Consider the following 26,039-nt stretch of genomic DNA (forward strand, 5'->3'; position numbering starts at 1 on the left):
TCAGTTCCTCATGTTCTGAAGGGCTCATTCTGTAGTGAGGCCTATTTGGTAACGTAGCTCCAGGCACAAGATCAATATGGTGTTGTATGTCTCGAAGAGGAGGCAGACCATCGGGAAGTTCTGCTGGAAAGACATCGCGAAACTCGTCGAGTACTGTGACCAAAGATGGGGCGGGCGTCGTTTGCAGGTTGTGATATGTTGTTGTCGGTAAAAGGGCAAACGCCAATCCCTCCGTACGCATCTCTGATAGAAACGAAGAATAAGAACACAACAAGGTCGTTGGTGGAGTGGTCGAAGCGATGGGAGGCAGAGTCTGTTCAGCAGGAGGAGTCGGGACGAGAACAATTTGATGCGTCTCCCAGATAAAGCTGTAGGTGTTCCGTGCTCCATCATGATTGATCTTGCGATCAAACTCCCAAGGACGACCCAGAATGACGTGGTTGATGTCCATTGGTGCGACATCACAGTAAGTACGGTCATTATAATGCGGGCCAATGGAGAAAGGGACCAGTACCCACTGCGTAACACGCATGCTGCTGTTTTCGCTGATCCAGCCTAGTGTGTAAGGCGCAGGGTGTTGCTCGCGGACAAGTCCCAGTTTGTTGATAGCGTCGTCTGCGATAATATTCTTAGAGCTCCCTGAGTCAATGATAAAGGTGCACACGCGGCCTCTGATGGTGCACGTCGATTTGAATATGTTCGTGCGTAACCACTGTGTATCTTGGCGGCGCGGAACCGTACATGAGCGTTGAAGCACAAGAAGGTGCCCTGTGTCTCCCACCGTCTGAACGACATTGTCATCAACCTTGTCACCCTCCTCGCCGTATGAATCATATATTGGCTCAGTATCCTCATGTGTCGTGTCCAGGACCAACCCACACCGGTTTTTGTTAGGACATGCAGACTGGCAATGACCTACTTCTCCACATTCATAGCACTTTAGTGCTGGAGGCCGTGTAGAGCGCCGTACGTTTTGCTCATCAGTTTGACGAGGCGCTTGTTGTTGACCATTGGTTTCTTTTGCCCCCGTTGGTGATGTCGTTGGCTCTGCTGGACGAGAACGCGTTGACTGTCCAGTCCAAGTTGACGATCATTGTTGTTGATGTTCAAAGGTAACCGCACACCTATGGGCTTCTGTGATTGTTAGTGGATCGAACTGTGATAACGCAGTCTGAAGTTGAGGCCGGAGACCTCCAATGAAGCGAGACACTAGCTGTTCCGCGCTATCATATATTTCAGTCCTGGTCAATAAGAGTGAGAACTCTTCTGCATAGTCGTCCACACTGCGAGAACCCTGACACAGGTTCTGAAGTCGATTGTACGTTGTACGTTCATAATTGTGAGGCAAGAACGTAGCCTTGAGGTGTTTTTGCAGCTTTGGCCAAGCAACAATAGGTGGTTTCCCGGTGCGATGTCTGGTTGTTTTGACCTGCTTCCACCACGATGAAGCATGACCACGAAATCTCGTTGTCACCAAGGGCACACGACGTTCTTTCGGCACCTGTTTGAAGTCTATAAGTTCGTCCACTGTCGCGATCCAGTCGAGTAGTGCTTCGCCTCGAGGACCTCCATGGAATTCATGTATTTCCACTTTGAAAGCAGAATCCCAACGTTGGTCATACAGTCGCACTCTATCATCATCATCACGTTGCCGTCGAAAAGGGCGACGACGATCTCTGTTTACTGCAAATGGGTTTGACTCAATTGATCTAACATCCTCTGTTTCAGCATCTTCGAACATGGGATTTTGTTGTGCTAGGCGATCAGCGAGCATCGCTCCCATCTCCATGAAAGAAGCGTGCATTGTTGCTTGCATACTTTCCTGCAAAGCCAGCAAATCCTTGCGAAAATCAGAAAGATCTCCACTGGTAGGAGCATCGGTTGATTTCTTTAGACTGCATGATTGCAAGAGGTTTGGAATTCCCGAAACGTTTGGTTTCTGATACCAACTGATAGAGAAGCGGAAGCTAAGAGAACAAAGACTCGACAAGAACTCAACGAGAACTCGAAGAATCAACGGAAGCTTGTTGTTGTTGATACTCTCAACGCAAACAAGGGTACTTTGAAGATGACGATACTCTCGACAAGATCAAAGAAGGTTAGAGTACTCCTCTAAGTGCTCTTAAAGCTCTGGTTGCAATTGCAATTATATTCAATAAAACGTGAAGTTTTACAAAGACGAAAGCTCTGTATATAAACTAAGTAAATAAAATCCTATCCTATGAAGATTCATAGTTATCGAATCATAAAACAAAACCAAAAAAGAAAACAAAGCTTAAAACTTGGCGAAGGCTTTATGACGAGCCAAGGCCCACGTAACGCATGATCCGCTACAGCACAAGACAACCTTCAATAATATTTTATTTGTTATACATAAAACTGAGTTGATCCAATCGAACGTTTTAACTTATTCTGTGCATTCCGACATATCACGTACAATGTACGCGTCGACTTATTTTGACATTTCATCCTTTTCATTGATATCTAGCCTAAGAAAAAATAATACTTTGTAGCATGAAAATAAATATATAGTTTAGTGCGATATATAGGTTTCTAGAAGACAGATTTCTCTCTTAGGGCTTTACCATCTTCAGCATCGCATTTGGAAAATGAAATATCCACCCACAACCGAAGTAACGTGATAATTATTTTTTATATCGCATCATTTGATAAAATATAGACTAATTTAATTGGCTTTATGGAACTTTACATAAAGCATAAGAATCAATACGCTAACTATTCTTATTGTTTTCTAGTTTTCAACTCTTGTGTTAGCTTTTAATTAACTTTTCTTTCCATTTTATCCGAAGTACTAGTCAAAGTTTAAGAATTAAATAGTGTCCTTTCGTATGAACAGAATTGGTTAGATGGAATATTTAATGTTCTTTTATCTGTCTACAGATTAATATTCAGTGCTCCATAAACAATAAAGGTGAATTTTCAAAATAAAATATTTTAATTTCTTGTCAATATTTTGCCGTTTTCTTTTGTCATATGAAAAAGGGACATTGATTAATCTTGGAAATTAGGTTAAGAAATACTTTAGAGGGCTGGTTATAGACGGCTAAGGGGTGATCCCATTGATCAGTCATTGACTAATCTCACTTAATCTGTGATGAGAATGTAAGGTAAGCGTCAAGGGCTTTGAAACTTGTTTTTTCTGTCAAATGTCCAGCCCATAGACTAATTAAAATACATCAACACATTAAAAATAATAATAAACGAGTATATGCTTTTTTTTTTTTTTTTTTAAACGAGTATATGCTCCTTTCTACTATAATGTTTTTCCACAACGGTTTCTAGAATCTCTCTTTGCCCTTAACTACGAACAAGAAAATTCAGACTAGGTGAGTATAGTAATTTTCTTTGTTCAATTTTCTGTCGATTGAATTAATCAGAAGAAGATGGCAAACATGACAGCTTCTGAGCTTCATATATCTACTTCAATCAGCTGTAGCCTGTATGCTCGGTTAATTGCTAGTTACAAGATTGTTAAGCTAGATGTCATCGGTTAGGCATTCAGTTTTATATTAGATCAACAATTTTAAAGTTATAAAATTATATTATAGATCCTAAAAATATGTTTATTTCAACTCGGGACTCGGGTATCTCTCATGGGATAAAAATGTAATATGTTCTAGAAACTCAGAAATGAGAAAAAGAAGAACATTTCGAATTTTCTAGTAAAATCGTAATTTTAGTCAAGGTAGAGCTCTGCACACTCCACAACTCTAGAAGCTAAACTAGTTATATTGCCTTGATAAAGGAAAACAAAACTAGTTATTGCCTTTTTTTTTTTTTTTTTTTTTTTTTTTTTTTTTTGGTCAACTAGTTATTGCCTTTTGTTTTCGTCACCTCACCTCACGAATGACATATTTGACTATTTCATTTTCGGTCCCCCCATAAAGATATTAGTTAATTTGCAACATATATCCGAATACGACCTCAATCAATTGTCTGAGTGTTTTCGTATTAAATTTACTTCCATGTTCGAAAATTCGCCAGAAGTTACGCGTGCGATCAGATAACGCCTAGTGCCGAATCAATTAAGCGGAGATTATACAAGATTAATCGGGGAGTAGTTTTAGGGTTTTTAAATAGGTTTTAAGGATATATATTAGATATGCGTATGAATACCATTGTTATTATTTAGTCTAGTGGAAATTGGCTTTTGTTTACCACTGCTTACCCAGGGTTCAAAGCTCATTTTGTTGTTTTAAAAAAAAAATAGGTTTAATGACCTTTAAATGACCAAAACAACCATGTCTTCAACCTTTTGCCTCTACGAGTTTTTTTCATCTACCGCTGTTTTTATATTTTTTTTTCGATTTCAATGATTTTTGTTGTTATTTTAGTAGAGTTTCATTAAAATAAAACAAAACTATGACGTAGATGTGATTACAAACTTAAAATCTAGAAAAAATGTGAGTTAATTTAGTTTTCCGATTTTTTTGTCCGAGTATCACTAAACGCCGCGGCTCCACACCGTTTCACGCAAATCCGGCGATTAACCGGCCGCCGAGACCGCGTTTTCGAACATGGGTTTACTTCAAGAAAACTATACATCAAATGGATAACTATTGTTAGCGTTTTGAAGCGTCTATATTATTCTTGTTAATTAATAACCCCAGAAAGTATACGAGTTAATAGAAGAGAGAATATATATGGACAGTGATCTATGACAGTGATCTATTATTATCAACGTTCTTTTGTATCTCTACCCCATGCGATAACTTAACGTAACATAGGCTATTTTTTTTCCCCAAATTGAAATATTTGTTATTAAAGGGCCTGAAAGCCCAACCGAGAAACAGACAAAAGCCCACGGAAACGGCCAAAAAAACCAAACCACAACTCGGGTCCAAGACCCATCAACGAACACACGATGAAACCAAAACGGAGCTCCGCCACCGCGCGGACAAACGCTGCGGCTCCGACGTCACCCTCGCTTCGAAACATCACCGGGTGACCAACCGTCGATTCACCCGACGGAGCTCACTGACTCCACACCAGCACCACCGCAACCGACTTCAACACAAGTGAACTGTATCCCAAACCGACAGGACCAAACACACATCAAACACGATCTGCGTAGATTCATGAGAACCGTCTACCATTGACCCAACACCCCCGACATTCACGAGTCGTTTCAGGTGAGAGATCAAGAGGCGGAAGAGCTTTGAAACTTTGAGAATCAGACTACACAGAGAAAGAAGATCCAGAAAGAACTACAAAGACTAACGCTAAAAGAAAAAACCAGAACCGAGAAGAACGATACTAACTGAGTTACCGCCTTCCGGGAGCAGGAGCCGGCGATGACGGTGCTAACAGAGCCACCGTCTCCCGGGAACAAAGGCCGGCGGTCGTAAAGCTGAGAGAGCCTCTACTCCCCGGAAACCAACTGAACTCACGAGTCGACTGCCGCTTCGATTAACCGTTCTTCACCCCTCACCACGGATCCAGAGAAAACAGCAACGCCGCCGTATGGAGCACCGTACAAGCCGAGCCCTTCTTGGCGCCGAACCCTAGCCCAGAGCCGTCAGCATGTCGGGGAAATCGGTAGATCGAAGCCCACAGCGGAGATCCTTGACTTAACCGGAAAAAGGTGAACCACCGACGCCGGCACGCGCGCGGACGCGCCACCGGTCGTCCAATGGAACCCAACTACCATTCCCTTGAACGTAACATAGGCTATTATAATTCATAGTCGCACTTATTCTCTTTTCTTTTTCTTTTTTTTTTGCTAAACATTTTGTTAGACTTGTTGACAGTTGACGCCTTAGCCAGCTAGACGTTTAGTCGGTAGAAGTTTATTGTGATGAAATAGCCACAATCTGTCAACTATATATTAGAAGAAATCTATGTTATCAGTATTATTATTATTATTTTTTTTTAAATGTTATCAGTATTGATCTAGCAATGTAACGAATATGTCACTCTTTCACTCGAAAACGACATAACAGTTTATATGTTATGTCCATCGCCACGTTGATAAATATATGTATCCAGACTGAATCCTAACCTGTATTTTTAGTCGATTCAAATTCAGATTTTCGGGTCTCTATAAACTGTCTAGTCTAGCGAAAACACAAGGAAACTTGGGAAAAGTGCAAATTGCATACTTTTAAAGATAATCAACCAGGCACTAAATTTAGAATTGGCTGGGCCGGGCCTGTGAGAATGCATTGACTTTGTGGCATGATTGTTTACCACAAACATTTGGTTTCCGTATCCAATCAACTATGAGATTTCATCATAATTGATGTTGATGTTCAATAAAACATGCGATGATTTTACGAGACAATATAGATGACGTGCATTTGCATCCATCGCCGAATTAGAATTCAACAGGTTGGCATGTTGAAAATAAGGCAAATAAGGTTGTACAGATACAACATTTGAAATGGTGGAAGGGCTGAAGAGAGGGTCCTTACTCAGCAAAAAGTGTCATGGACATCAGTCTGCACCCCAAAGAAAGAAGGAGGATTAGGACTCAAAAACTTGCACTTGTGGAATCTGGCATCTGTACTGAAGCTGATCTGGATATTATTCTTCAAGCAGGAATCGATCTGGTCCAACTGGCTCACAAGAAAAGTGTTAGATGGTGATCTCAACAATTTTTGGGTCATAAATACAAAGCAGAAAAATTCATGGCAAGCAAATCAACTTCTTCTACTAAGAGAGCATGTCTACGACTGGATCAAAAGAAGTATTGGAAATGGAGAAACTACTTACTTATGGTCCTGTAATTGGTCGCCCTACGGCAGATTATCAACATATCTGAGGGATGAGCCTTCCTCTAGAACGGGTATTCCTTCAACAGCCACACTGGCGGAGCTATGGGAAATTGATCATTGGGTCCTCCCACCTGCAAGGTCCGATAACCAAGTTAGAATATACACGTTTCTGCTTCAACTCACCATCACAGGGGAAGCTGATGTTTATGTCTGGTGTCCTGGTGGCTCACAAAAAACGCGATACTCCACTCGACAAGTCTACAACTTGCTGCAGGAACAACTCCCTCAGGTTTCGTGGTATAAAGAGGTTTGGTTCTCAAAGGGAATCCCCAAGCATCGGTTCCTCACTTGGCTGATGGTGCTAAATCGATCTCCAACTCGAGATAGACTTATGAACTGGGGACTTATCACAGACGGAGCCTGCTTATTTTGCAATTCTTCATTGGAGACAAGATCTCACCTTTTCTTTGATTGCAGCTTCTCTTGGGATATTTGGTCTTCCCTCATCCACCGTATGCAACACCAATCCCCTTGCTCGTGGCTTGAGATTCTTGACTTCCTCCATAACTTCGCTGGAACTAAAGCAGAGAGGTACCTATTATTGCTCACATGGCAGGCAACAATCTATGCTCTCTGGACAGAAAGGAATCACAGGCTTCACCGAAACAACTACCGATCGGCTTCCTCTCTAACCTCCGACATAGATAGAACGATCAAAAGAAGGATTGCCAGCATCAGACCTGACGACCCTCAACTCTCATCCGTCATGCTTACCCTCTGGTTTGCCTCATCTCTCCCCCCTCCAGTGATCTCAACTTGATCGTCGACCACTCCGTTATTTCCAAAGTTTCACTGGTGTTAAGACTTGGGCTCTAACACTTGGGCTCTAAAACTACTCCATTTTTGGGCTCTCTCCTTTTGGGCACTACAAATTTAGATTGGATTATTTTAAATGTAAATGCTACGTACTTAGCCTACTAAGCCAAATTTGCTCTCTTATGCTTTTAATTGAAAACCTTTTATCAAAAAAAAAAAAAAAACATTTGAAATGGTGAAATGTATATATGGAAACACACACGAAGCAATGAAATTGTGACAAATAACGTATACGTTAAAGGCGTACGTTGTTTCATAATTGACGTTTTGTTGATGCATTACTAATCATCCCGTCTTATCTTAGTGGATCATACAGTGGCAGTTCTAAATCACTGTTTGCTTCTTCTTTTTTTGGTTTCTTCTTCGCAGAAGTTTCAAAATAGTAGTATTCGTTGTTATTCATTGAATCATCACTTGTCATGTGAATATGATTTGATTGATTAATGATTACATGTCTGATGCTGCCACGCTTGCAGTGAAAGATTCATGAATAAAATGTGCACATGCCCTTGAACTATTTGATAGATTCCATCACCAGATTAACATACGTTCATGCATGTACCATTGTCAAGAATGGCGTATCTTGTTTCTTTTTTCTTTTGCTTACCCCATCTCCAACAAAACATCAAAACACCAAATTTTGTATAATTTATTCTCGAACAAAACATTAAATTTGACACCATTTCACCAAATTTGGTGTAATGTAAATAGTATTACACTAAATTTAGTGTAACACTATTTATCACACCAAAACTTTAAAATACATATTTTAATTAATAATATAATTCTATTGCTATCAAATTTATAATTAAACATACATATATTATGTGATTTGTATTTTTAATTTATTTTCACATAATTAAAAAAAAATTAATTTTTATTTTCAAAATAAATCACTAAATTATTATTTTTATTTATCATTTACAAATAATGAAATATAAATAATAATCTAAATGTGAAAAAATAATTATTCATACATTACAAATAATAAAAATATAGAACTTTAAAAACTGAAAACATCAAATAATATATAATATTTAAAATTTGGTGTTTTTGTTGGAGATGACAAAAAGATCATGACACCAAAACAACAAATTTGGTGTAGTTTCTAGACCAACTTTGATTCGCATGTTGATATTATCGGACTTGTGCACTAGCACGGATAAACATGTGTTTTTTGTTTGATATATTCCATCGATTGATCGGCCAAATGACAATAAATTTAGTAGTGACTGTAGTGTTCTAGTGTAATTTTTTTTCTCAAAAAATCAGTATATTACATAATCTAAATTTGGAATATTTTCCGACTATAATATCAATAGGTAACCAGATCATTTATCGTAACACTATATAATTGTTTAGGCTGAAACTCAAATCTAAACTTTTCACATAATTGTAATTGTTTAATGAAAGTCCAAACCTCTAAGAAAATATTGTATCACATTTTCAAGTCCTGTCTACCGCTTGACTACGTACAGAAGGCAGATATAACATACAAATCATAATACTCTATCAAAAATCTATAAGCTCAAACATATGTAGTTATAGAAATATAAAATTATGCCATCAAGTCATATAATCATTTTTAATGATATGTGTTAGTGATCCGCATCGAAATTTTGAAGAAACCAACATTAGAATATGAATGATATATACCTCTTTACTCAGTGACATAACATTTAGTTTTGATTTGAAGCTTATTACGGTTCTTGAAAACATTTGAACCAAATATTGTTCTATATCTATCAATATAAACAAGTGTTTCATAATGCTGAATGGTTGCTACGACGACTCGATCGTTTACCTTTGACTACAACTCTATCTATCACTGATCATCCATGTGAAAATGGCATTTAGTAAAAATGCCGACAACTTATAATAATAATCTCGTCTCAATATTAAAAAAAAAAACTCAAAAGAATACGATCGTAAATCAAATATATATATATATATATATATAAAGTGATACGCATTTGTTTGACCGTAATAACTTCTTCATATTTGCTTTATCATTTGTAATTATATGTAATCTAGTATAAACCTCTTCATATTTGCTTTAACATTGTAATTGTATGTAATCTAGTAATACACTTCTTCATATTTGCTTTATTTATCATTTCTAGCTATATGTAATCTAGTAATAAACTGCTTCATATTTTCTTTATCATTTGCAATTATATGTAGTCTAGTAATAATGATATTAAGCGAGTGCAAAAATGTTTTTATGTGATCCCACTAAACTAATTGTATGTGATGATCCGATCTTATCTTGCCAGATGATTACTTTTAACATTTAAAGACTGACGTCATAGCTATTGTCGCTTTCTTGCATATTAGAAAATTTCTGACTGGAGTTATAGTTAGTGACCGATTGGTCATGTATGAAGACAAAAACATAGGAGTAAAACCTAGCTAGGTAACCAATACATATTCAAAAAAAGGGGCGAAGCTACATAGAATAATAAATAGAGATAACCGGAGTCAATAGAAGTCGCCAATACATGTCTGAATGTAATCTGAAACTTGATTTACAGATTTCTTTGTATAGATCACTTGTTACGAACCAGATTGTGGATGACTCATAACAAAGAGATTATGATTTGTAATCTTTCCATTTATCTATGACGGTGTAATCTCCTATATAAGGAACCTCTATGTTATGAATAAAAATAGATTTTTCCATTACTTTTATAACACGTTATCAGCACAAAACTCTAAATCCCTAAGCTAATACCCAAATCGAAAAACCCTAAAACCCTAACCCTAGCCGGCGATCCGACGAACCCTAAACCCCGATCGCGTCTCTTGTTCCCGCATCTGTTCCAGCTCGCGTCCCCGATCAGCTTCAGCCCAAGGCGTTCCTGATCCTAGCTCAGACGTTCGCGACCCGAGAGCAGCTCCAGCACGCGACCTCTTCCTCGTTCGCGACAGCATCAGACAGTTCGCGTCCGACGATCAAGGCATTCCCGATCAAGCAACAAAAGACGTCTACGACCCAATAGAAGCGACTCGATCCATTCCAGCTCGCGTCCCGTTCGTGTCCAGCTCGCGGCTCAACTCCTTCGGTGGTCCGATTCAACAATCATCTAAGGTTAAAAGGTAATTCAAAACCTAAGAACCCATAATCAAATATGGATTGATTGATAAAGAATGAAACCCTAAAACCCTAATCTTTATGAATCAAAACCATAGGGTAATAGATCAAAAATCCTACCCCAAACCCTAAATCATGTTCATACATGATTAAAACCCCAATCGGTTTTTAAAAGTTAAAATCCGATAAACCCTAACCTTATATCTATAAACCCTAAATAATATAAGTATCAGAATTAATTATACTATAATTATCAAATCACATATTAAAACCCTAATCGAATATTTTGAAATCAAAACTGTTTTCGGTTTTGATCATTGAGGTTTTAAATCTGATTGAATCTGATGCTATGTTGCTAGAATTGTTTGACCGTTAAGTTGTTAGATTTATTATTCTATCCTGCTAGTTTAATAATTCTGATCTGTTTAAGTCTTGATTAAATCTGACCTGCTTGTTTTTATTAATGCTTTAATCACAGTTAGGATTGATAGATTTATTTTCTCATCCTACTTGGTTAATTGTTCATCTGATTTAAAATTGTTTAAACCGACCAGCCTGTTAAAACATTGATTGAATCCGATAGGTTGCTAGCTTGCTTTGCTTATATAATCCAATAGGTTGATAGATTGATTGAGGTTTACTTGTTTAAAATCCGAATGATCTGGTTGCATGAATTTTGAGGTTTAATATCATCTGCTAGGATTGACAGTTCTGTAATCTGATCTGTTTTAAATAGAAACCCTGAATAATCTGTATGATAGGTTATATTGATCTGATTTGGATGTCTTTAAGAATTGAGAATCTGTATGCTAGGTTGATAGATTCATTATAAAATCTAATGTCTTGAGGTTTAAGATTGTATGCTAAGTTCGATTTTATTGATTGATCTGATTAGAAATCATGAAACCCTAATTCCAGTCCTAACCTTAATCCGCATATCTGAAACTTGAAACCCTAAATTCATTATGCTTATGAGTTCTATTAAATTGATTGATCTGATTATATGTTTTGGAGGTTTGATAAATTCGGATACTAGATAGATTATTTACACACGGTTTATGCTAAATACCAATCAACCTTGAAACTGATTCATTGAAATTCATGCTTGAAATCTATATTCTAGTATTGCTAAAATCAACCTTGAAACTGATTGAGTGATTAATAAATATTTTTACTAGTCTTGCTAAAATCCATTGATTGTTAAACCCTAATTGCATGATTAATTGAATCCGTTTTTGCTAGTCTTGATAAACCATAATATTATGAGTACATAGAAATAGTATTGCTGAGACTTGCTAGAAATTGACTGATTGATTAAATGCCTTTAAGATTGATAGTTTCATTGTCCTCACAAGATTGAAATCCGAATTAAGTGATATATGATTTGAGATGTCAAAAATCAACCTGGATTTTGCTGCCCTAAATCTCTCTGGCGATGATTATTTACGGTGGGCATTGGATACAAAGATTATCCTAAAGTCAAAAAGACTTGGTGAATGTATCGTAGAAGGCAATGATGCCAATGAGAAAGATTGATACATGGCAATATTAATTATTAGTCATCATCTTATTAAGAGTCTCAAAGATCAGTATCTGACTATAGAGAATCCTCTAGACCTTTGGACAGAGTTAAAAATCGAGATATGATCACCAAAGAACGGTGTTATTACCAAATGCCCTATTTGATTGGAGGAATCCCAGAATCCAGGACTATAAGTCCGTGGATGAGTCTATTGCTAGCTAGGCAAAATAATGGATTACTGATGAGAAACAGTGAATTGAGACCTCCTGGATTAACCCCATTACCTGATACCAATAAGGCCGCAGAAGAAAAAAAAAGGTAACCACGTCCAGAATGATAGACCACACGGTCATGGCCGTGGAGGGTGGAAAAGACGTGGCCATGGCCACTATAACACATTTGGCCGTGGGAATCACTATGGCAGAGGCCGTATTTATCAACCCAATTTGAGCCATGGTCAAGGCAGTGGCCGTGGTATATCCTTTAAACCACAAAGCTTGACCAAATCAGTAAGCCATAGATGTGGAATGGGGAACCATTGGGCTAAGATATGAATGACTCCCAAACATCTTTGTGACCTCTATCAAGAGAGTCTGAAAGGAAAGAATCTTGAAGCCCACTTGGTATATAAAGATGGTAAAGATGATTTTTGATCATGAAAGAGATGATCTTACGGAATATGAAACTTATGATTGCCTAAAAGAATCAAGTTGATAATCTGATTTCGACATCAAACTTGTGTGATTGCTTTGCTTGTATGCTTTCTCTGATTTTTATCTCCTTGAATTTATTTCTATTACATTGTCTGCTTAGATTAAATGAATGAATGATTTTTCTATATGAGTACACTGAAAAACGCCAATATAAGTACTAAAGCAGGTATCACCAGTCTGAAAGAAGACTATGGCTTGGCTAATATATTATTGCATAAGGTTATGCATCTAGAAATCAGTGATGCCTTATATTCACCCAGCTCTAAGAGCAAGAGCAGCCTATTGAGTTTTAAAGATATAAGAATGAATGGTTTTCATATTGAAACAATTGGCGAAAGAAACAAAGACTTCCTTTAAATATATGTAGAAAATCGCCCAAGGCCATAATAAGTCCTAAAGACTATACTTGCATTCTCTACTGACCTAGACTATGCATAGATCAGTATGATAGAGGCTAAAAGCCTGCAAAAATATACACTTTATGGCACAACGGGATTGACCATCCTGGTCCAAACATAATGAAAAAATTGATATTCAAAAGGCACACATTAAAAGATAAGAAGACTTATCCCAAAGAATCTCACGTGTGTAGCATGTACACAAGGGAAACTCATTAGGCCATCACCAGTAAAATGGTTACGAGCCCCTTTTTCATAATAAAGACTATCAGTCTAGATAATACTGGTGAATACATGTCTCAAGCGTTTAAATGATTATGGTATGTCCATGGGGGTAAGTGTGGACAATTCTGTGATACATGTCCATACCAAGAACGACTTGGCCAAAATCTTTTAAAACGCAAATAGCTGATTGATAGACCATAACTTATGAGGTCAAAACTCTCATTCACAGCTTGGGTCACACGAAATTTACATACACCTAAGTTAATACGCATCAGGCCATTTAGTGAGCATAGATATCCCCTATCACAATTATTAACGGGTCAAGAGCCAGACATACCCCATCATAAGACATTTAGATGTGCTGTCTATGTACTAATTGCTCCACCACAAAGAACTAAGATGGGACCTCAAAAGAAGGATGGGGATATATGTTGGATATGATTCTCCCACAATAATAAAGTACCTTGAGCCAACTATGGGTGATTATATTTGAGGCCAGGTACACAGATTATTTTAAGACCAGGAGGAGAAAAATAATAAAGCTGGTAAAAGAATGGTAAAAGAAATATAATGGAATCAACCATCAATGTCTTGGCAAGATCCTCAGACTAAAGAATGTGAAATAGACGTCCAAATATTATACATTTACAAAGCTAGCTAATCAAATGCCAGACACATTTGCTGACCCGAAAAAGAATGACTAAGTCATATATAAACCAGCTTGTAAAGCACCAACGAATTTGATGTCCAAGAAGAGACACAGTCAAGTCGCTACAGAGTCTAGACAACGTATGAAACGTGGTAGACCAAATAGGTTCCAAAAGATAAGAATCCTCGGAAACAAAATAAAGGTGTAGAGAATGATAATCAAAATCCAAATCTGAGGTTACTAAGGAAACCATCCCAGACATGGAGATAAGGCCGGTCATCTCTAAGGTACAGGTACCAAACAATGTAGCTTGGGACGCCAAGCTGCAAAGTATTAAAAGTCCTGATAATAATGAATCTCAATCGATTATATCATGTCTGGAACATAATGGAACCAATAAGGAATGTCGACATAAGATGATTTATTTGCATACAAGGTAGCACTTGAATTTATGAATATAAACGAGGATCATGTACCCACGTCAATATAAGAGTGCGCACTCGTAGAACAGATTGGATTGAATGGAAACGTGGGGTTAAATAGTTTAGAGAAGAAAAGCGTATTTGGCCATATGATTAAGACGCATTATGATGTTAAAACTAGTGGATATAAATGGGTCTTGTGAGGAATAGAAATCGTGAGATATAAAGTTGATGTTGCACAAGGATTCTCACAAAGACCAGTAATAGATTATGAGGAGACATACTCCCATGTGGTGGATGCAACTACTTTTAGATTTCTCATAAGTCTGGCTATATAAGAGAGAAAATTAGACTTGCAACAAGTTGATGTAGTGACTGCATATTTATATGGTCCACTGGATAATGAAAGTATTAGAGGGTATTAAGCTGAAAGTACAACAAGTTCTCGAGAACAATATTGATAATCATCAAAGTATATGATCTGAATATCCTAGGAACCTCTGGATACAATTTTCCAAACAGTTGAATATCTCAAGAAAGAGTTTGAGATGAAAGATCTTGGAAAACAAAGTTTTGTTTGGGATTACATCTTGAGTACATTAACAATGAAATCTTTGTGCATCAAATAGTATATACAGAAAAGGGTGCTCAAGAGATTTAATATGGACCGGTCTCACTCATTATCTAATACATGGGCGTGAGATCACTTGTTTTGGACACTGATCCATTCAGTCCAAAGGTGGATGATAAAGAAGTCCATTTAGTCCTGAGATGGACGATGCAGAAGTCTTGTTTTAGACACTGATCTGATTGGTCCATAAGAAGGACGATGAAGAAGCCTTTGATTTTGGTTTATTTTATACTAACCAGCCCAAAGAGGGGTTATTTGGTTTTGTTGATTTGTTTTCAGACAGGTTATGTTTTACACATGGTGGTACACGCATATCACAGCAACATCATCCAAGATTTCGTGTGTGTGTATTTGAGGTCGATGACTCAATATGTTTGATCAGATTGTGGCATGGCCGATGGTAAAGAAGAACCAACTATCATGTTCGAGGACGAAGCATATTCTGCTCAAGATCTTCATCACCCACAGATTACAGAAAATTAGAGAGGTCCAAAGGACCTTCAGTAATGTCCAAATCAGAGGGAGTAATGTGTGTTGTACTCTTTTTCCTTCACCATGGTTTTGTCCCAATTGAGTTTTCCTGGTAAGGTTTTAATGAAACAACATTAAAGCACATTACAAGATCTAAATGGTTATGGCATCCAAGGGGGAGTGTTATGAACCAGATTGTGGATGACTCATAACCAAGAGATTAAGATTTGTAATCTTTTCATTTATCTATGACGGTGTAATCTCTTATATAATGAACATGTATGTTATGAATAAAGATAGAATTTTATATTATTTTTATAACATCACTTGAGTTTTTTTTTTTTTTTTTTGAACAAATGATCACTTGAGTTTAATGGGGCTATTAGAAGAATTTCGAGAAGCTCTAAACCTTTGACTATCGACAAAGTCAAAAGTATGGTGGCCCAATGTATGGTCCAATAATTCTTCCACTTGTATCCCTTCTCAACACTTCCCCGCTTCAAAGTTCAAACCATCCTTTTCACCTTTGTTGTCCCTTCCCACAATATTTTTCCACTACGAACTGAGATTGATCGTTGAATAAAAGAAAAAAAAATACAGTTATCATAGTAGGCTAATTAATATAAATGACTACTCAGTAGCATATGTTTCTACACAATTAAAGCCTTTTTGGGTTTAAAACTCTACACAACTGAAGTCTTGCCTTTTTTGTTTTCCTCCTTTTTTCAAAAAAAAAAGTGTACATGGTAAAAAAATGTGTACATGGTAAATAATATCGTTCTTTTTTTTTTAATAGAAATCAAAAGTTTTACTATTTCTATCAATCATCTTTTGTAATTAACGTAAACACAAACATAAGTATCTACATGAGAACAAAAACGTATTCATTCTCATTGTAGACCTATGCTTAGCAAGTAAACGCAAACAAAAGAATTACTACATTTACTCGAGTGGTCCATAAACAACGAAAATCACGGGTGAAGCTGGCCGCTGCCTAACCGGGTCCAGGGAATGATCCGCGAAGCGGAGAACTCTGGATTATCAAAAAAAAAAAAAAAAAAAAAAAAATCACTTTTTCTTTACCCATTTTCTGACGAGCCGGAACTAAAGCTTTTATTCTCTGTTGCCATGGACTCATAGTTCGTTTTCTTTTGTCATCAAGACTCATAGTTCGTATATATATGTTTGTTTCCATGTTATTAAAAGAAAAATATGTATGTTAAATAAACCAAAATAGTTACGATTTATAAACATGTAGCTTTAGAAGACCATCGTATAGCTTATGCTCAGGACCGAGTTTTGTATTGTCAATAAACTTTTTGTTTAGGCACCAAATTTTTTTCGGGTGGCTTCGAAAACTAGGTGATCGCTGATGAATAAGAAAGAGGTCACCTTGTAGTTGCTTGCTTATAAAAGTTATAATTCCTATAAAAGTTTAATCTCTTTTTTATTTACAGTGAAAGAAACGAGTAGATGTGTTAGGGCATCTGCAGCGTAAGTTTATAAGATCAACCCTTTGATGTCAAACTATCACTGGCTCATTTTTATTTTTGTTATTTAAAGGTTTACATATATAATTAAATAACAATAAATATAATAATAAAATACCTAAATGGGCATTTAACCACCAATGATGCTCTTAGGTTTCTTTACTATTTCATTATTAAGAAAACAATAACAATACAAATACTTATGATTGTAGTAGGTTCTGCGAAAAATATTTTATTTAAGTCAATATTTTTTTACAAATCAAATGATGTCCCTAAAATTCTTTTTTTTTAACGTAATGTCACTCGCCCTCCGGTTTGGTTGACCGGTCTTTAAGTTGTTTGATTTGGTTTAATATTACTTTCTTTTTTATTAATTTTTCCTACGTTTATATTAATTTCCGCTGTTTTGTATTTTTTATTTTTGCTAAAAACTGATTTGTAATTTTAAAACAAAACTCAAAAAAATAATATGAAGAACTGAAGACTAAAAAAAACCTATGCTGGCAGGTTGGTGTACAACATTTTCAATCCAATCATTAATTGGCTAATAACTAAAAAATAAGAAGTTATAAAACGATTTGAAAAATTGGATATAAATTTTAATCAATTTTGTTTTCTTCGTCATGCTGACCATTGTGGTCAGCAGGATACATATTGAACTATAATTATCAATAATTACAACAAATGTTTTAATAGTTTAGAAGTCGTTATAGGCGCTCTCTGTATAGGAGCAGCCGTGATAAAGAGCCGTCTTGATAATATACTTCTTTCTTACATTAGTACAATCCCTACAAATCACACACAATTTTATGTTTAACACACATCATTTTCTACATATCCAAACCCTGCAAATCACAATTTCTTATTTTAAACACATCAATACACTTCCGATATAAAAACTAAAATACTATTTTAATAGGAATTTGATAATTATGAAATAATTTCCATTATATACAACCACTCAAACTAACTACTTCAAAAACTTGAATGATTTCCTATTTATTTATGAGATATTCACAAGTTAGCCAACAATTCATGCATATATATGTCAACAAGCTATTATATTACTCCGGCTGACATTATTATATATCATTACAATATATAAATCTTATATACTACAGTACGACATTACTTATGACATCTTACCTACTACCAAATACTATATGTACATGGTTAGATGCACATGCACATATATAAGAAACATCACTTTAAAATATTAAAGTTTATGTCAAATTAATTTTTTTTATGTCAGATTACCTATTGCTTATCGGATTCGACGCTTTTTGTTTTCTTTCACTAAAAAGTAATTAATTTTCGTCTTATAGTTGTGTTTATATATATCCGATAAGGTGTTAGATGATCACCAGCTCCTTATTTGGATTTGAATATTTGGTCATTAGAAAACCATTAATTAGTAATTATTGGTTTATTTTTGTGATTCAAGCAATCATCTAGTTGAATAAAGGGGCCACATATATACAATCCTGAATCAAGCATGAAGTTCTATATATTAGTTAAATGCCACGGACCGCATGTACGAATACGAACCTCCGTGATAACCTATCGCTTGCCTAATGATCTAGGTATATAAATAATAAGTGGTGCCATATTTATTCATTTATAGACTCCAAAGACATGAATCACGTAACCACGATTTGCGACGAGATATATGCATTTTTATTATCATAATATTTAAAGTGCAATTCTCTCCGCCAAGAAATGCACCCCACAACCAAGTTGCTTTGATCTAGTGGCATTGAAGCTCCAGCTGGAGTGTCTGATTCTGGGTTCGAGCCTTGGCTGCTGCGGAATTTACATGTGGGCTGCAGCACCCGAGACCAAAGACCGTTACATGGTGAACCACATGATGACGCCCTGTTAGCGTCCATGCTCACTTCGATCTCTAGTCTGGACCACTTCGGTGGGACCAGGATATTCTGTTAGCAAAAAAATAAAGAAATGCACCCCACTATTAGAAGTCAACACAGACAAAAAAAAATAATCGAAAATAAAAATAATATAAAAGTCAATAACTCGCCAGTTCTCATTTTACTATATTCTTATATATATGATAATCTAATCTTAATATAGAATCACCAACCATCTTCTTCTCCCAGTTTCTTCATCTTCACAATCTTAACTCTTGTACATATCTTAAGAGCTTCCGTGGACAAAAGTTTTATATATGTAAAAAAAATGCTGGGAAAAAGAATAGCTTCGTTCAAGAATCTAGCCAAGAAAGTGAAGAGCATTAACACGAGAGAAGGCGGCTCCGAGTCAACTCAGAGCATGTCTCTTCTGATGGGTGAGACGGAGGACACGTCTCCGGCGGCAACAAAGACGCCTACGGGAACGTTTGCGGTGTACGTAGGGGAAGAGCGCGTGAGGCGGGTAGTGCCGACGAGCTATTTGAAGCATCCTCTCTTCAGGATGCTCCTCAACAAGTCACATGACGAGTTACACTGTCTCCAGCAGAAGGTTATGTTGGTTATTCCTTGTAGCCTCTCTGTCTTCCAAGATGTCGTTAACGCCATCGAGTCTTGTCACGGCAATTTCGATTTCGGAGATTTTGTGGAGGAGTTTCTTTGATTTTAATTAATCCAAAGAACATTTCCAAGACGTCGTTAACGTTCTTGTTGATCATTTTGTTTTCGTTTTGATATAAAAAATAGATTATTGCTTAGGTCTTTTTAGGAAAATATATAATCGTTTATAGGACTGATAGTGAAATTTGTGATTGTATACATTAATCCAACACCCCTTTCGTTGCGTGGTGTGGAATTATTTTTTTATCGTGGAAATAATTGTATTCATATATCAATACATAATTATCTCTTTTTTTGGGCATATTTGTTTGGTTTCCTTTTAGAATGCTTGGTCAGAACATGTTGGGATGTTTGTGTGAAGACATGTTGGTGAGTTGAGTCAGAAACTTGTCTAAAAACATCGACAGACTGAGACTGCGAGCAAATCTGTGACATTGAGAGGGTAATGAGAGAGAGCAATCGCAGTCCTCTTTGAAAACATCACACTAGTGGTTTCTCACCAAACCTTTTAAAATTAAAAATACAAAAATAATAAAGAGAAACTGTCTCTAGACTTAGCATTGTCTTCATTAAATCAGCATTAACTAATAAATTGCCTTAAATAGAAGACTTCCACTTAGTACCTTAATTTGTTTATTTTTCACATTATAAACATTTACATTAGCTTGATACGTCGACAACATTGACAAAGAACTGCCTGAAAAAAAAAAGCAAAATCACACTATTATTTCGTAGCGATAACAAATCTAGCTCCCTAACAAATCAATTAATCTATATATTGTTATAAAAAGAACATAAATTTATTGTATCACAAAAATTTAAATAAGAGCGAAATTTTATACCCGTAAAAATAATAACACTGATACAGAAAGAGAATTTCTTATTAAGGAGAAGAGAAGTGTTTTTGGTGTGAATTATAAACGATCGAATCGATCGTTTATATAGAAGTTAAAAAGTATGATTTCACTATGCAAATGGTGCAGCGGGCCCCACATCCTTTTATATTTTCAACGAAAGCGGCTGCTTTCATAACACTCCCCCTTGGGGACCGGTGTCACTATCCATTCTCGCTTAATGTCTTTGTTGCCTCGTTAAAAACATTTCCAGGAAAATCCAATGGGAAAACCATAGTAAGGTAAAAAGAGTACAACTACGTAAGCTCCCCTCGAATGAGCAGTCATAGATCCTTCTAATGGCGCATTCCAATGTTGTGGACATGTTTTCTGAATACCGAGGTAGGTAGTGATTTTGTGAAGAGGTCGGCTGCATTGTCGAATGATCGAACATATCTTACTTCAATCTCCTTATTCTTCTCGAGCTCTTGCGTGTATGAGAAAAACTTCGGAGGTATATGTTTGGTTCTATCGCTTTTGATATATCCTTCCTTCGTTTGAGCAACACATGCCGCGTTATCTTCATATATAATAGTTGGCTCCGTATTTTCGTCAATCCCACTGCTTGAACAGATATGTCGGCTTATTGATCTTAGCCATACACATTCTCTACTTGCTTCATGGAGTGCAATGATCTCAGCGTGATTTGAAGAAGTAGCAACAAATGTCTGCTTCTGAGAACGCCAAGATATGGCAGTGCCTCCAATTGTAAAAACATATCCTGTCTGGGATCGAGCTTTGTGTGGATCTGACAAATAACCTGCATCTGCAAAACCAATCATTTGACCTTTTGAACTTTTAGGATAAAACAAGCCTAAATCAGTTGTTCCTTGAAGGTAACGAACGACATGTTTAATCTCATTCCAATGTCTTCGCGTAGGAGACGAACTGAATCTCGCTAAAAGATTAATGGCAAAAGATATGCCAGGTCAAGTACAATTTGCAAGATACATAAGAGCTCCAATTGCACTTAAATATGGAGTTTCAGGACCAAGTATTTCTTCATTCTCCTCAGATGGTCGAAACGGATCATTTTCAACTTTAAGTGATCTAACGACCATCGGGGTTCTAAGAGGAGTTGCTTTATCCATGTTAAAGCGTTTCAATACTCGTTTGGTATATGTAGACTGGTGTACAAATATACCCTTTTGAGAATGCTCAATTTGTAATCCTAGACAATATTTTGTCTGCCCGAGATCTTTCATCTCAAATTCTCCTTTCAGATAGTTTGATGCCTTTGGGATTTCGTTTTGAGTTCCAATAATATTAAGATCATCAACGTACACAGCGATTATCACAAATCCAGATGTTGTTTTCCTTATGAAAACACAAGGGCATATAGGATCATTCGTGTATCCTTCTTTTGTTAAGTGTTCGCTGAGACGATTATACCACATTCGTCCAGATTGTTTTAACCCATATAATGATCTTTGCAATTTTATTGCACATAACTCTTTAGGTTTGGAATTTAACGTTTCTCGCATTTTAAATCCATTTGGGATTCTCATATAGATATCAATATCTAATGATCCATATAAATATGCCGTAACGACATCCATGAGACGCATTTCTAAATTTTCATTGGCCGCTAGGCTCATCAGGAATCTAAATGTGATTGCGTCCATAACAGGAGAATAAGTTTCCTCATAATCAATTCCTGGCCTTTGAGAGAAACCTTGGGCTATGAGACGAGCTTTGTATCTTGTAATCTCGTTTTTCTCATTTCTTTTTCGGAAAAACACCCATTTGTACCCAACAGGTTTTACATCTTTGGGTGTGAGCACAATAGGTCCGAATACATTTCGTTTGTTAAGCGAATCTAGTTCGACTTGAATCGCATCTTTCCATTTTTATCCAGTCATGTCTCTTTTGACATTCATATACAGACTTTGGTTCTGGATCTTCGTTTTCTTCATTAATTTCCTTTGCTAAAAGGTATGAGAAAACGTCATCAATATCATCCATCTCATTTCGTTTCCATATCTTTCCATTATGGATGTAATTGATAGAAATCTCGTGATTTCCTTCAGATTCATGATGCTCTATATTGTCGTTAGATTCACAATTCGCTTCTTCCAAAATATTTTCCCCTATTTTGGGAGTATCATGCTTTTCACATTCCTTACGTTTTCTAGGAAGTTTATCCTTTGAACCAATAGGTCTACCGCACTTTAAACGTGTTCCTGATTCACGTGTCTCAACTGCCGTTCCACCGTTTTGTGGTATTTTAATACGAGCATGAGTATTTGCAGCGGATATATGTGATTTAGTTACCATTTTGGTATCAGCAAATGCATCAGGTAGCTGATTTGCTATATTTTGTAAATGCATGATACGTCGAACTTCTAGTTCTGACTGTTTCGTAGGAGGATCAAGGTGTAATAACGATGGTACACTCCATTTGATTTCTTTTCCTATTTGCTTATTGTCTCCCCCTAGAGTTGGGAATTCTTTCTTGTTGAAATGACAATCGGCAAATTGTGCCGTAAACATGTCACCAGTTTGCGGTTCTAGGTATCGTATAATTGATGGAGAGTCATAACCAACATATATCCCTAACCTCCTTTGGGGTCCCATCTTTGTACGTTGGGGAGGTACAATTGGCACATATACAGCACAACCAAAAATTCTTAAATGAGAAATATTTGGTTCTCGTCCAAATGCTAACTGTATTGGGGAGTATTTGTGATATGCACTTGGTCTCACCCGAATCAGTGCTTCTGCATGCAAAATAGCATGTCTCCACACGGAAGTTGGGAGTTTAGATTTCATGATCAATGGTCTCGTAATAAGTTGCAGACGTTTAATTAATGATTCAGCCAAACCATTTTGTGTATGAACATGAGCGACATGGTGTTCAACATCAATTCCAGTTACCATACAATAATCATTGAATGCTTGAGAGGTAAATTCACCAGCGTTGTCCAGTCTAACTCTCTTTATCGGATAATCAGGAAACTGAGCTCTTAGTTTGATTATCTGAGATAAAAATTTCGCAAATGCTAAATTCCGAGAGGACAATAGACAAATATGTGACCATCTACTCGACACGTCGATCATTACCATAAAATAATAGAATGGTCCACAAGGTGGATGTATAGGTCCACAAATATCGCCTTGAATTCGTTCAAGGAACCTTGGTAACTCCTTCTCTATTTTGGTTGGCGATGGTCTTATAATCAATTTTCCAAGAAAACACGCAATACATGTCATTTTATTCTCTTGATAAACTTCTTGGGGTTTCAGTGAATGACCATGTGAGTTCTCGATGATTTTTCGCATCATTGTAGTGCCTGAATGACCAAGACGATCATGCCATAGTGTAAAATCATGAGAATTTTCCTTAATCACCAAATGTGATTCAAGGGCACTTATATATGTATGATGCAGACCAGAAGAGAGTTTTGGTAGTTTTTCCAATACCTTTTGTTTTCCCGATTTCTCAAGAGTAATATACATATACTTCTTCCCATCCTCAGTTGCAGACTGAGTATCAAATCCTAGAAGATATATGTCTTTAAAACTCAACAAATTCCTTTTAGAATTTGGAGAAAATAGTGCATTGTTTATCGAGAATTCTGTCCCATTAGGTAATGTGAAATGGGCTTTACCAATCCCTTCAATCAAGTCTGCAGGACCCGATATTGTGTTAACAGTGATATTTGTCGGCTTTAGTTCAGAAAAATATTTTCTGTGTTTCAGAATAGTGTGCGTTGTTCCACTATCTGGTATACAAATATCTTTAGTATTGATCTTGGTTGATGTTCCATTTGTAATGTCCATTTCTGAGACAAACATAAGATAATATTATTCATAAAATATTATACATCATTAGGAAACATTAAACACACAATAATTATACATAAGAAGGTGAAAAACACACAATAATTATACATTAATCTTCCACAAACAATAATTATTTATGGTATAATTGTGGAATTTCAAGAGTCACATGATGGGCACTTAAGCTTCCGTGATAGCGGCCTCTTCGAAATCATTCACAAAGTCAGACGCATCGAGATGCGTTGTTCCCTGAGAGTGTTCCGCAAAGTTTACTTCTTTTTCTTTCCCTTTGACGGACTCCTTGTATAGAGCGCAAAGGTGTGCAGGGGTACGACATAAACGAGACCAGTGTCCCTTAGTACCGCATCTGAAACAAGCTTCTTCTCGCTTCTGGGAGGTATTTCCTTGGTGTTCTTTTCCCTTAGGGGTTTGTTCAGAGCGGACCCACTGGAATGACTTCCTGTCTTTTGGATTGTACTTTCGTCGTCGTCCACGGTAGTTTTGACGACCGCGACCGCGAGCCCGAAAGGTATTATTTTCCTTTAGTGGTTTCTTCGCATCTAATGTGTTTGCTTCAGGAAACGGTTTAGAACCAGTTGGACGGGTCATGTGATTCTTGATCAGAAGCTCGTTGTTTTTTTCTGCTATGAGAAGAGCTACAATCAATTCTGAAAACTTGGTATATCCCCGCAACCTGTACTGTTGTTGCAGGGTGATGTGGCTCTTGTGGAATGTGGTGTATGTCTTCTCAAGCATTTGAGATTCGGTGATCGTTTCACCACAGTATCTCAATTTGGCCACAATTCCTAACACAACAGAATTGTAATTCATCACTCTGTCGAAATCTTGGAATCTCAGACTCTGCCATTCATCCCGAGCAAGTGGAAGTGTTATGTCTTTCTGATGATCAAAACGATCTTTCAGAGACTTCCATAGCTCTTTAGGGTCTCTCATGTTGGCATAGTCATAAATAATACTTTCATCAAGGTGTCTTCTAAGGAAGATCACCGATTTAGCATTTTCTTGAGGCGTTGAAGTATTATTCTCTTTAACGGTCTGGGATAGACCAAGAGATTCAAGATGAAGTTCAACATTTGTAACCCATGAAATGTAGTTGGTACCAGTGATGTCTAAAGCTGAAAATTGGAGCTTCTCTACGTTTTCCATTTGTATTTCTAAGACACAAAATAAAAATTATTAGAATATTATTAATATTAAAAGGAACCGTTTACATTAATCATGCAAGCAATTACAAGGAGAAGCGATGTAAAGAAAATTAAACCGATATTCATCTTAAATTCACTCGGAGTAAATTCTCCAACGAATAAACCATAAATAGAAACACAAATAAAAATGGCACATAAAAACAAAAGTGCGCGAATCATCTTTCTTGAAATGAAAAATCGGAGAAGAGCGATTTGGAAATATTTGAGAGAAGATGAAATGTTTTGGATGAGAAAATGGAGTGAAAATGAGTTGTATTTATAGATGAAAATCACTGTTCATGACCGTTGGAGAAAGGGGAAATTTTTGAAAATTTTCCTTGTGACCGTTGGTGTTAAATCGAGTGCACCAAAAATCAGTCTGAA

At 36.6% G+C, this 26,039-nt stretch overlaps 3 protein-coding genes across 3 annotated transcripts; 2 read left to right on the plus strand and 1 right to left on the minus strand.

Annotated features, from left to right (window-relative positions):
• The first annotated feature begins 6,449 nt into the window (after positions 1-6,449).
• LOC106392703 lies at positions 6,450-7,557 on the plus strand. The gene is made up of 2 exons (XM_013833503.1): positions 6,450-6,596; positions 6,643-7,557. The coding sequence occupies exons 1-2, from the start codon at positions 6,450-6,452 to the stop codon at positions 7,555-7,557; spliced, it is 1,062 nt and encodes a 353-aa protein (XP_013688957.1).
• Positions 7,558-18,966: 11,409 nt separating this feature from the next.
• On the plus strand, positions 18,967-20,232 carry LOC106396499 (auxin-induced protein 15A-like). Its single transcript, XM_013836901.3, has one exon. It carries the CDS (start codon positions 19,425-19,427, stop codon positions 19,815-19,817), a length of 393 nt encoding a protein of 130 aa, XP_013692355.1. The 5' UTR covers positions 18,967-19,424; the 3' UTR covers positions 19,818-20,232.
• Positions 20,233-24,630: 4,398 nt separating this feature from the next.
• Positions 24,631-25,617, minus strand: LOC106392702. The gene has a single exon (XM_013833502.2). The coding sequence runs from the start codon at positions 25,615-25,617 to the stop codon at positions 24,631-24,633; it is 987 nt and encodes a 328-aa protein (XP_013688956.2).
• Positions 25,618-26,039: the final 422 nt, after the last annotated feature.

Source organism: Brassica napus, chromosome C4, assembly GCF_020379485.1.
Source record: "Brassica napus cultivar Da-Ae chromosome C4, Da-Ae, whole genome shotgun sequence".
In the NCBI taxonomy this organism is placed as follows: domain Eukaryota; kingdom Viridiplantae; phylum Streptophyta; class Magnoliopsida; order Brassicales; family Brassicaceae; genus Brassica; species Brassica napus.